The sequence below is a fragment of the Pristiophorus japonicus genome, chromosome 6, assembly GCF_044704955.1.
Source record: "Pristiophorus japonicus isolate sPriJap1 chromosome 6, sPriJap1.hap1, whole genome shotgun sequence".
Taxonomy (NCBI): Eukaryota; Metazoa; Chordata; class Chondrichthyes; family Pristiophoridae; genus Pristiophorus; species Pristiophorus japonicus.
This window is the reverse complement of record NC_091982.1, coordinates 189,264,763-189,278,296: the sequence shown is the minus strand read 5'-3', so window position 1 is coordinate 189,278,296 and position 13,534 is coordinate 189,264,763. Positions and strand designations below refer to the sequence as shown.

Sequence of the window (13,534 nt, the reverse complement as noted above, 5' to 3'; positions counted from 1 at the left end):
TAAGTGGGAAGTTGGGATTGAGAAATGAATTTTCCTGTTTCCCAAAAAATTCTTACATTCTAACGTTCTTCAGACTTATGTTTTTCAGTTAGATGGGATACATTTAAATGCTTCATTGGGCAATCCTAGCCATATTATTTTTATTACAAAGTAAATCATTCAAAAGTTATTGCATTTATGCTCAAATAGAAAAATCTTGGAAGATGGAGAGATATGGCAGAAACAAATGCAGTTTAGTAAACCAAAGTCAGAGATTTCAACTATGAAGGGCACTTGTGAAACATTCATGGCTTTGGAAGCAACAAAGAACATTTTGAGGACATCAGCATTGAATTATTAAACATTCTTTGGTTTTTTTCTTGGAACATAGTCAAAATAATTTGCCAAAGTAAATGTACCAAATGTGCATTCTGTTGCAGAGACTTGCTGAGGATAGGAGTCACGTTGGCTGGGCACCAGAAGAAGATTCTCGGCAGCATTCAGGACATGAGGTTACAGATGAATCAGACACTTCCAGTGCAGGTCTGACAGCAAGGAACTCTGGAACTGATTAAGATTGAAGTCAAGTAGAATAATTGCGTGCAGTGCCTGGCTTCCAGTTTTTCCTGTGTGGAGCACCTAGAACTATTGTTTCGAGTCAACCCTCAGTTCAAGGATAATTGTAGCATGAATTGAAAAATGTCTGAAAGGGCTCCAAAAAGGAATGCAGTATGAAATGTTTATTAAGTCTTTTGGGCGATTGGTTTGTTTCATGGAATTTTACCGCTATTGCACCAAACCTGTGACGATATCAAAGACTATCAAGAGTTACCAAGGGAGGCAAGACCTGCCCCAGAAGCCAGTACATATTAAGTCTTCATATTGAAGATATATTATTTAAATCGACATGTAAAGATACCACATGGAATATTGGATCACAGATTTGATATTCAGCTTGTGTGTTGCATTCCTTCAAAGCACCACCTATGAAAAAATAATAAAGAAGCTGAACAATTCTGTATATAGCGTGTCAACCTTGTAACCAGACTCTGAGCTAGTCAGCTAGTCCCTAATTCTCAACTTGCAATAAAGCCAGAATGGAATAGCTAAACGTGAATGCCTTCAAGGTGTGCTCGCACCTTTTGGTCCAAAATGACCTTTCTTCACAACTTGTGTGGCACTTGAGTATTGAATACTGACATCAAGATAATTATATCTTGAAAGGGAAATGAAAGTACACATGCCCAGCTATCATGCATATAAGATTTCACTTGGAGTTCCCAGGTGTTCTTATAATTTATGGTTACTCTTAGTAAACGGATTACTGGATGTATTGGCTCTACCTGTGCACTGGCAAGTGAAGTATTTGCTGTGCCAAGAATAGTATGAAACAGCTCCTACAATAACACCAGGACAAAGATGGATGAAAAGGATCTCAACAATGAACTGATTCTGACTGATTCAAAACTGCTGTAATGTAGGGCAGAGTCTTTCTTCTGGACTTTATTATTGGAATTTCCTTGGTTTCCATCTGAATTTATGAAGTCGTCACCTATGGGAGAAGAGTTGGACAGAACTTTCTGAACTGTAGAAACAGAGACTAAACCACCAAAATGATTTAGAACCTTTAACTGTGAGGGCTGTCAAGAAAAGTGAGAGACTTTACATGACTGAAGAAACTTCATGGCCATCTGTTTAATCAAGTGCTGTTAAATTTTGTTGTCATTGCCAAAAGACAGGAAATTTTATTTTTTCTAAAGAACAGATAAAACCTTTGTAAACAACTGAGTGCAGAGAGTCTGTAATTGTGAAACAAAATATGGAAAAGGCAATAAGCATTTTTAATTTAGTTTGTATTACAGTACATCATTCTTCGTTCATCTGCAAACCTCCCCTTACCCAATATTTCAAGAAAATATGGCAGAGGAGACTGTACATTTGTACATACTATCAGGTACTTTCCTTTGTTAATGTGTGGGCTTTAAACAATAAATACAGACCGTGTATATTTTGCCACTCTAAATGACACATGCCTGTATTGTATATAGATGAGGCAAAAATGTGCAGAATGCAACAGTTAAATTTGAATGTTCTGCAATCCTAAATCACAAAAGTAGACTCTTAATCCCAAGTTGTACTGTAAGATAACACTATGTTGTAAAAAATAATTTTGAACTATTTGTTGTGATAGGTTATTCAGTAGTCGTTCACGGTGTCTGCGCGACATCTGTGACCAAGATAAAACATTCGGTTATTGTTGCTGTGAATTTGGTGCAAGCTTTAATAACCATGGCCCACCATTTCCTCTTGAGTAATCTCTCCCCTTAGTACTTCTGTAATAGCCTTACAGTGGCTAATCTTTTGTAGAAAGACCTAATGGCTGTCTTCCAGTCACTTTGGAAAACATACCTGTATAGTATTTTGCAAACTTTTTAAAATATTGAGATGTATTTAATGGTGAAAATGATGCATTCTTGCATTTGTAGAAATATTTTTAAAAAACTCTTTTGCAATTAAATTATTTAAGAAGTTTATGGTATTACTTTGTGCCTGCTCCTTTTGTTTCATGCAATAAATTCCATGCCATTGTCAGTGTTCAAAATTGGCAATCGGTAATACAAGGTTTTATGATAGTGATTATTTACTATTATTTGTTAGAAACACCCTTAGTTGAGAGTAGTGTTTGTTTTTGAAGAGTACTTTCTTGGAAATGCAGCCAGTTTTAAACACATATATAAAAACAAGCCACAGTGGCCTGAAGCAGTAATGTAATACTGTAAATTGACAAAAAAATCTTCTTTCCTAATGAAAATAAAGTTTGTTATTAAAATTTTAATTAAAAATTCTTCTACTGGATACAGGTCAACTAGGAAGCTACTTTTACTATTTTAATACTGACAATTGATTGAAAAAAAAATGCGAATTGAGGATGTCTCTGAAATTGAGGACATCTTTCACAAAGTCCTAATGCCATGATAAGGAGCAGAAGGGCAGTAAAAACATATTTAAGACTGAATATGAAGAATTAATCTGCAATCTCATTTGTGAATTGATAACTTGTCCTCAACCTGGTAAGTACATACTGCAGAATACCTAAATCTCTGACCTTTTGAAGTAAAGTTTTACTCACTCCCAAATGGCTGCTTACTTTTATGAAGCTTCCTCTAGTTAGTAGAATAGCTTAGTCGTTTTTGTATATTTATTACCATCACCTGGTCAGTGACTGGTCAACAGGAGGTGTTGCTGCAGTGGGTCAATATGCAAAGTTCAATCACCCCCAGAGAAATGGAATGCTCCAATACAATTAGGAGCCCTTGTGGTTTAAGCCTGTAACTGGTAAAACTAGCCACAATTGAAGTTGACGGATGCAATCTTTGGGCTCAAATGTGTGACCTCTACATTATGAAACTGCTTTCTTACTGGTACCTTGCTGGGCCCTCTGTTTTTTATTTTGGAAGAAATATTCTCATTTGTATGCTGGGCTTCATGTCATCCTCTATTTATGATTTCCTTTTACTTGATGAAAGCAGTTTGGATTAAACCTGCATATTTAGAGGCTATTATGCTGATGCCAAAAAATCTGACAGTTTGATAGAATAGCTGGATTTAATTTCAATCTGTATTGCTTTTAAGTTTTTTTTTCACCAAGAGATCTGTTGCTGTGTTCAGTGTGAAGTGATTTTATTCCTCTGACCTATTTTTCAATATGACAGTCTCTGGTACTAATTTAATGCTGCAGTTTTCAAACTCAGATCCAACAACAATAACTAAGTGCGTTTGACTAATTTTCCAAAGGGTGATTTTTACTAGTGAGTGGCACAAAGGTCTGCGCAGATCACACATAAACCTTTCATTACAGCCAAAGCATAGAGGCTGGTTTAAAATTGAATAGCCGGTTGTAGTTAAGATTTGGCTGAAGTTACCCAAAATAGTCAAGTATTTAGGCAAGTTCTGGCCTTTGTCTTAACGTGAGAATGTATTTCATTTGTTTCTTTTCAATCTTGCTGACAGGAAACTGAATTTAATACTCTGGAATGTCCGATGTTGAATTTAGAGTTCTGACCCTGCAAACATATTGAGTGAGGCGAAGACAGTTATGCTCAAGGAAATTTAGAGGCAGCTGTAGTCCATAAATTTTTATGGTTTAATACCATGGTACATATTTCATCTTCATCTTCATTGCTCAGGGCACTTTTATGGAAGCTGGTTTCTTTTTTCACTTCGGTGTTGATCTTTATTAAATCCTTGTTACAGAGTTGAATTTTAAACGGGCCATTAAATGGTTAGTTAGCATTCAGCAATTCCACTGACAAGAACGTAGAAGATGTAGAAGCCTTGGTGTGATATGGTAGATTAGAGCACTTTTTAGGGCTGGGAGATTTAACATTGCATCTGAAGGAAAGCAACTCCAACAAATAACTTGGTCTCAGTACTGCAATTCAGGAGTCAGTATAGATGCTTTGCTCATGTCCTGTAGTAAGTCTGATTCAGAGTCAAGCGTGCTATCAGCTGAGCCAAACAACAATTGCACTGAGCATTTACACCTCTGGATCTTTCCAGGGACCTACACAGGATATTGGGTATGAGCCAGTATGATTTACACAGGATATTGGGTATGAGCCAGTATGATCTACACAGGATATTGGATATGAGCCATGATGACCTACACAGGATATTGGGTATGAGCCAGTAAGCTGTTCAATCTTGCATCAGGAAGGTCACAGATGCCCCTTTAAACATCGCACCCCTCTTCCAATCCACCCCAAATCCTCAGTTCAATTTAATGGCTATTGTGGCTTCTTCAGAGTGTAAGATGCAATGAACTGTGCACATGCTGATATTTGAACACCAGCATATTATTGAAGAGAAAGTTATTCCACTCCATGAATGTGCAGATGCTATGACACCACTCACCTCAAAATCACACACTGAACTGCATGCTTCTCTGGCAACCTTCGAAGAGATGTTTATGCCTCAACTTTTTCAAGAAGAAGATCAATTGGAAACTGGCTTGAGGGACTGGACTTACCTTTTGTAACTTTATAGATAGCCCTTACACATAAGCACAGAACATGTGGCTATCAGGTGTCTTATTTGGGATCTTGAAACAATGGCTATTGGGTTGCAGGAGAGTCAATGCAGAATATTCCAGCAAGTGTTGGCAGTGGTGTGTTGCATGTTTCACAACTTAAAGAGGCCTGCTCTTGGACTTCTAAGAAGAACAACAAAAACAATGAAGGGGTGGAAGAAAAGGATATACAACAGTCACTTCCTGCAGAGATACTAGACAGTGGGACCTGGTTTGTACATCATGCTTTTATTGATAACTATTTCAATTGCTGTATGGATGTGGCCTTTCAATAGGAAAGGGAAAGGAGGTGTACAGTATACTTTTTTGTGTATTGCACTCACTTTATTAGAAATATTAAGCCCAACAGTAATCCAAACAAAAAAGTTTACATACCAAAATATACCAGTACTCTTCATTTAACAAGTTCTTATATTGAACTACCAGAACTAAAAATCACCTTGTGCAAACCCCTAATGCCAGACTTCTGTGCTAATTTGGCTATTAGTGTGCCTCTCAAATGTGGCTCTCAAATGGCTATGGCAAGGGAGTGGAAAGGCTGCTGATCATCCACTATGGGCAGTTGAGATGGTGAATAACCTGGAGCGGGGTTGTGAGTACTGGGGCTGCAGGTGGTGTGGAGCTATGCAGAGAGTAATGAGAGCTATGCATTCAGGGTCTCAGCTTCAGAGTGTTGTGGAACCAAAATACAGGCTCAGCACAAGTCTGTTAAAGAACAAAATATGTTTATTGAGAGTACCTTGGCTAAGGGGAGAACAGCAGTTAAGAAAAACCCAAACTGCGTCTCACCGCCTGGCTGCCAGCTTACAGTATTTAAAGCCGAAAACCGCAATCCATTATACATCATCAGTTCCAAGAACTGACCCCAGATTCTCCATTATATTTAGAAAGTACATCTTGACTTGACCACACACATCTATTCTTAATGCCAGCGTCCTGTTATTCTCTGTCTAAGTTTACTAAGCCTGCTACCACATCCTCTTGCAGGTGGACTGCCATCTGATTGGTCTGGCTTAGTTGTTGCTGGGTAGATGCAACTTGACATCTGGTTTTTACCCAGCCTGCACCTACATTACTGGCTTGTCCACTTTCTAAACAATTTTCCCAGGCTGCAACATCATGTCAATAAAGTGGGCCTTCAATCCCCCCTTTGGTCCCTGGCTAACCCCAGCCCATGAGACCACTAGAGCTAAGCTATCTAATGCTTTAGACGTCCCACCCCACTTGCGGTAATATCTGCCACCAAGTTTGGGAAGTCTATTGCTTAACCGGGGTTTAAATTCCCCCACGCATCAACAGTCTATCTTTCTCTTGCATACGAGTGATTGCTTTAGCTTGCTGCTGGTGTCTATGCTTCCTACAAGCTGCACGTGTCATTATCAGCCAGCACAGTGCCAAAATCAGTTGAACCACCATCAATATGTGAGAAATGATACGCATCCATGGATGGATATTAACATTCAGTCCCCAGTTCCATGCCTTCTCGTACCAGGGAGTATGTTGAAGATCTTTTGCACTGTCCTTGCCCAGTTCGCGCAGCTCCTGTTTGAGATGTGATATCATTTTATGCTCGCCAGCAGAGGATCCTTTATGTCTCTCGGGTCCTCGGGCAGGTGGGGTATTGTTGCAGCCAGTTCATTTTCATATTGATATAAATCTTGTTTAATTTTGTCAGTGGGTTCAGGGTAATGGTTTCTCGAGCATGGATAAACGTCATTCGTGCTCGTCCGATTGTAACCGGTAGCCTTGGGGTGAAGCAGAAGTTGGGGTTAGTGATATTACATTGATAAATACCATAGTCATAAGTTGATTGGTTGGTTACCACACAGTATTCCCCCTTTCTGTAGTAGGCTGAGTGGGTGTATTCGGATTCTGATGGGCTTATTTCTAAGACACACCCAATGGTTTGATTAAATCCGCACCCATCCTCGCTTCCCCAGCCTACTGGATGTGGACATATAGTTAGGCTTCCTACCCTGCGGCACCCTGATAATGAGACCCCTCGCATGGTTCCATTCTGTTTGATCGCATATTGATCCATTGGGTAGTACCGCATGTCGTTCTCACCCCGGATTAGCCCCAAGTTTTCTATCTCAGACTGGAGGTGTGGTCCAGACTCCCCCTTCACCATTACCGGAATCATTCGGACCACCCCCACCAGGGCAGAATGTGACTCTGTGCGACCGCCTGTCACCGGAAAGACTCTTGTGACCCTGGGAGCTGTGCTAGGTGGAACAGGTGGGTGCTGTTAATCCACTCTGGTACTTTGGCCCTATCTCGCTGAACCTCTGCCTTTTCCGCATTGAATTCTCACTCAATCAGGCAGTTCATGATGGCAGCATGGCCCTCCAGGACTGTAATCCCTTTGACTAAGCTTTCTGCTGCCCCTTCACCTTAATGCACAGCTCCTTTGGCTGCATCTGTCTGCCTCTGCAGCAACTTCCTGACTGTGCCTTTAAGGCTTTCCGATTGTTCCTGTATAGCTTGTATGTCGAGCGCATTTACAAATGAGGTTCCCGTGTTGACCCCTATTAAGATGTCATTGATCAGACCTCGTTTCTGTCTGTGGGTCTGACCCGCTTTCAGAGGGCTCCGGTATCTAAATGCCCCTGAGGCGTCCCGGGATTCTTTCAAAACTATCTTATGCATTCAGGTGTTCAATGCCCGTACCTTCAGGTCACATTTTTCTGGTAGCACTATGTCCGTCAGGTTTACTATTACAGGTAATATCTCATGGTGTACATTTTCATACAATTGGATTCCCTCCGTTCTCAGGAACATGCCGCTTGGGGTTCTTGCGGTATGTATGGGACATTCTAACGGTTTCGGTGGTGTAGGCGAGGCGGGTGGTGCCGTCATTAGTGGCCACTCGTCTGTCCATCTCACCCGTATTATTGGCGAGGGACATGACTGGCCTTTATAAATGCAATTGCAATACCTGGGTCGGAATGTTCGTTCTGCCCTGACGCATACTGTAATGACATTAGGCTTATGATTTCTAACTTGTGAATCCATGTCATCGTATTCTTCCATCTTTTTTGCATAAGATTCCTCAAAGTCCTTATGGTCATAATAATGGTCGCGATAATAGTTACGATCGCTAAGGGGTGTCCATACAGAGACACTAGCAAAGTTACAGGATATACATGCCGTTCAGTGGGATATCACAGAGATTCCTAACATCTTCGGTTGGACCCCTTGCATCTTCGGATGGTGCCATTGGTGGCAGACCAAAGCCCACCAGACCTCCTTCTGACCGAAAGATCCCTGATATGTGGATTCCATCCCGCACAACTACTCGTCTGAATTCGGAATCCCTTGGGTCTTCCTTGTGGTGTTAATCCGTTGTCTGGATCATCCATAACAGTATCAGAATTATCATCTGCCAGGCCATCCTGTAAAAAGGAGTGGATGCCCTTGGGCTATCCACATGTCATTGTAGCTTTTCAACTGGGACCAATGTTTCCACTGTCCTACTCCATTCATATCCACATATGCACACGTGTCGCCACTGATCAATATCTCGTATGGTCCCGACCACCACGGCGCGAATCCAGTCCGTCCCGGTAGCCCCTTAACCATTACTTTCTCCCCCACTTGAGGAAGATCTACCGGAGACTGTAACTCTTCTTGTTCATCCCAGCCTGCCTGTCGTTCTCTTACTTCCTGTCTCATATCCTTACATATCTCCTAATCTGATCCCGCAATAGGCCCACATCGGACCCTCCTGCGATTATACCTTCGGGTAATCGCATTACCCGACCAGTATCAGCTCATATGTTAATCCTGTTGTCCGGTTAGGGGTTGCCCTTTGTCTCATCAGGATAGCAAGCAGCAGCTCAGCTCAAGCCTGTCCGGTTTCTTGGATGGCTTTTGACAGGGCTGTCTTTATCGTCCAATTCATCCGTTCTACCATCCCCGAACTCTGCGGATGGTAGGGGATGTGAATTTTTTGTTTAATGCCCAATGTGGTGCATAGTAATTTTACCACCTGCCCTGTGAAGTGGGTTCCCTGATCGGAGTCTATTTAAGTGGGGATGCCCCAGCGAGGAATCATCTCCTCGGCTAAGATACGAGCTACTGTGGATGCGGTGCAGTTTCGGGTAGCAAAAGCTTCCACCCACCGTGTAAACAAACCAATTATTACTAGACAGTATTTCTTTCCTCTAGAGCTTGGCAGTGGTCCCGTGAAATCAATTTGTATTTTCTTCCATAGCCCTCGCGGCTGTGGTTGATGGGCCATTCTAATTTTGATGGCCTTTCGTGGATTATGTTGGGCACATGTAATGCATTGCTGACAATATTTAGCAATGCCTCGTCCCATGCCTGGTCACCACCAATCTCTGGAGACACTATTGATCATGGCATTTCGCCCGGCATGTTTGATGCCATGGTGCAGTTCCATGAGCACCTTTCTTATACAAATGGGGGCTGCCACCTTACTGTCCTTTCTCCACACAGAGTCTGGATCAGGTGCCCCTTCCTGTCTTTTCCATTCTGTCTTCTCTTCATCACTTATACCTGCATGTAATTTTACAATGTCAATATCGTCTTTAGTAATCATATTACTTACTGATTCCTCCCTCACTTAGGACGAGGCTGCTGCTTCCTGTGCAGCCCTTGTCCGCAGCCTCATTTCCTCTCTGGATATCGTCCACCACTCTCTGGTGGGCTTTAACCTTTATTACCGCCACCTCAGCAGGTTTACTAGCCGCGTCTAATAGCAGCCTAATTCAGCCTTCATGTTTGATGGCCTCCCCGCCTGAGGTGACAAACCTCCGCCTCCCCCAGGCGGTCATGTAGTCATGGACTACTCCAAAAGCATAGCGGCTGTTTGTGTAGATATTTGCCCGCTTGCCTTCAGCTAAGTGGAGGGCTTCTATCAGGGCAGTGAGTTCTGCCACTTGTGCGGAAAGTCCTCCGTCCAGTCTCCCAATTAGGACGGTGTCAAACGCTCCATTGACCATCGCCCACCCTGTATGTGGGGTCCCTTGGATATATTTGCGGGACCCATCCACATAAAGGGTTAAATCGGGGTCCTCGAGTGGGATCTCACTTATATTACCGGGTGAGTCTTCTTACTCTCGGGCGTGGCACTCATGGGGTTCACCCGTGACCAGCAGACCCTCTGCAGGGTTTTCCTCTATGTCCCATACTATTTTCACGGACTCATCATGGGCGAGTAAAACTGCCTCCCATTTAGCCCTGTGTACATTGGACATGGATCTTAGTGTCCCGGTGTTGAGCATTTCTACCAGAGTGTGTTTAGTGTGCAGTACACTCTCCCCGGTCATCATGACCAGTTCACTAACTTTCACTACCCACGTTGCACAGTCCAGAGCCGCCACACACCGGGACAGACCGGCCACCACGGGTGACTGTTGGGTTGAGTAATGGTCTACAGGATGCATCCTGTCCCCATGCATTTGAGTGACCATTGCCCCACAGAATCCTTCCTCATTTTCGCAGTAAATGTGGAAAAGTATGTCCATGTTCAGGAGTCCCAGGCTGGGTGCAGACATTAAGGTTTCCTTCAGATTACCATATGCAGCTTCCTGCTCCGGGCCCCATTCTACACTCTCTAGGGAGGGTTTCCCCCCTTTCTAGGGCTCGACTCATATTCTGGTGAAATATTGCCGGGCTATTGTGAAATCCCTGTGGCACCTGTGTTCAGGAATACTGGCGGTCTCCTACAGTCAAGGCAAACTTGTCCTGTGATTCCCGATCTGGAGGTATGGACCAAAATCCGTTGGCTATGTCAAGCACTGTGAATATCTTATGTTCAGGTTTCAATCCGTTAAAGATTGTGGCTGGGCTGGCTACAATGGGGTGCTGATGAGGTGTCACTTTATTCAGAGCCGTGTAATCTATAGTCAGCCGGTATGAGCCGTCTGGCTTCTTTACCAGCCACATGGGTGAATTAGTGGTGCTCTCAGCTTCCTGGAGTATGCCACTGTCCAGCAGATCTTGAACAATTTGTTTGTCTGCCTCCCTGGCTTCAGGTTTGATTGAATATTGTTTATGAGGGGTGTGTTTGGGTCCCGGGACAATACCAGCCCGCAATCTTGTTTGGACCGTGCCCACACTCCATCAATCTACAGACACACGGGGCCATACCCTTTTAATGTATCCCAATCTCTGGTGAGGAGTTATATGCTCCCCACCTTTGAATGGTTGTCCAATTTATTTTGTTCCCCGAAGGTAGTAGTTTTGCGTCCATTTGGGCTTCTCCAAACTATTTTCTACCCCTGGGATCAATCAACGCTCCTAATTCTTCTAGGAGGTCGATTCCTAATATTGTACCCTCATTTTTGGGACAAACATAAAATTGTGTGGCGATTAGAATCCCTGCCATGTCCAATAATATCACTTCTCTTAGGTGTGCCCAAGTGGCAGATTCTCCAATCCCTGTGATTAAAACTGTCCGTTTGGTTGTGGGTAGGGGGATATCTATCATTGAGGCAGAGGTGCTTGTATCCACCAACATGTCACACTGCCAGCCCCCTAACAATGCTGTTATGTGGATTCGAGGGTTGCCTTCGCTCTGAGTGGGGGCCGCTGGCTTTCAGTCCCTTGCCAAGACTTTGAGGGCCTGGAGGAGCTGATCCTTGGTCATGTTCTGGGATTTGGGTGGGCTACCCTGCAGTGTGGGTCTTTTCCCGCCCCCGCCTGGCGCCCAACACTGGGTTTTTGTTGTACCACATTTTCTGGCAGTTGGTGCACTTGGGACGTAGACTCTTACAGTCCTTGGATATGTGTCCGGAATTGTAGCAAACTCCACTGGGTCGTTTGCTAGATGCCGCTCATATTTCCATTTTGATCGGCTTCTGGTGTTGGCTGGCTTCATTATCCACTTGGCATGCCCTGCTCACCAGTCTGTCATCGGTATCTGCGCCGACTACCCCCATCTTAAGTATTTTCTGATGATCGGCTGACAGGCCATCTTTAAACATCTTTAAAAATGCTTGATTTGCCTTGTCTGGGGCTGCCTGACCCCAGTATTCTTGATACGCGGTCCACAGTCTATGACCATACTCACTGATGTTTTCATTTTTCTTCTAGCGGCCGAACAGAACTAGTCCCCAGTTGGGCGCGGGAGTTCCCAAGGCGGCTTGGACTGCCCGGGTGAAATCATCGTATTTTGTCTGACAGACTGCCTGAGCGGCATTGTTGAAAGGAGTCCATTCACCATTTCCATAATCCTGTCTTAATGTCTTCCATTTAGGCCGTGGGAATTTAGCCCTCACTTTCTGATGTACATCCCTCTCATGCATCTCATGGATGTCATACATTTCCCTTAACAATCTCCAACATTCAGAATTGCCATGTTTTTCTTTCAGAGAAGGTAGATCCTTGAGGATCCCGTATTTCTCCAAAGGGATAAACGGTATGTATTTCACTGTTACTTTATGGTCAGCTCCCTGTCCCGTGGCAGATGTTCGCAATGGGGCTGCAAGAAACTTAGTATCATCCTCTAGGTCATACTCGGGTGCCGTGGCTCTCGCTTTTTCATAGGAAGGGAGTGCCTCCGGCTCCCCGCCTTCGTCCCTGTCGTAGTCTCCGGGTCTCCCAAAAAACCCGGACACACAATGGGTTTCATTAGCTTCTCTTAGTTTCTTTACTTCTTCCCTTAATTGCCTTAAGTCCTCAATTTTGGGTTTCATCTGGTCACTAAATTGTAAAAACTGTCGCACTATAATTATACCGGCTTTCTTGGCTCTCTTAGTTTTCTCTTTTTCCCAACAAGCCTTTGCTCGGCTGGTTCTTGTGATGGGTCCCACCCATCTTTTAACATTTTGTCGATTAACCCCTTCCTGTCATCTGTGTAGAACTTAGTAATTGAGTTCTCCAACCCCCAGTCTAATCCTTAGCCCGATGCCATTATATGGTCTGACGATCTACGTTACCGGTCCGATGACTTCATGTCTCTTCAATCGGTAGTTTAATCCAACCTCTATGTTAAATCGTAGCCTTATTTCACCGTTATACTTTCTGCACAACACAGTTCTTTTCAATGACTTTAAAATAAATCATTTACTTTAAACTAACTTGCCATACTCACGCGCCAACAAGGTTTGTTTTTTAGCAGACTTTTAAAGTTCGGAATCCCCGGTTGACTTGACAGTCTTATCACAGAATCCATCTAATTTTGGAATGGTACTTTAAACTTACTCACTCCGAGATGTTTCTGTTGATATTCGTCTGTCCATCTCCCGGCAGATCCCATCCTCGTCGCCAATTTGTTGTAGAACCAAAATATAGGCTCAGCACAAGTCTGTTAAAGAACAAAATATGTTTATTGAGAATACCTTGGCCAAGGGGAGAACAGCAGTTAAGAAAAACCCAAACTGTGACTCAGCACCTGGCTGCCAGCTTACAGTGTTTAAAGACGAAAACCGCAATCCATTATACGTCATCAGTTCCAAGAACTGACCCCAGACTCTCCGTGACATTTAGAAAGCGCAT

General features: G+C 43.2%; 1 protein-coding gene across 4 annotated transcripts in view; it reads left to right on the top strand.

The window, feature by feature from the left end:
* LOC139265910 (ephrin type-B receptor 3-like) overlaps nucleotides 1-2,442 on the top strand; it is a 105,572-nt gene extending 103,130 nt beyond the window's left edge. For all 4 annotated transcript variants that reach the window (XM_070883492.1, XM_070883489.1, XM_070883490.1 and 1 more), the window contains one exon: nucleotides 420-2,442. In XM_070883492.1, coding sequence (XP_070739593.1) covers nucleotides 420-528 — 109 coding nt within the window. In that variant the 3' untranslated portion in view covers nucleotides 529-2,442. The remainder of the gene's footprint in view (nucleotides 1-419) is intronic.
* Nucleotides 2,443-13,534: the final 11,092 nt, after the last annotated feature.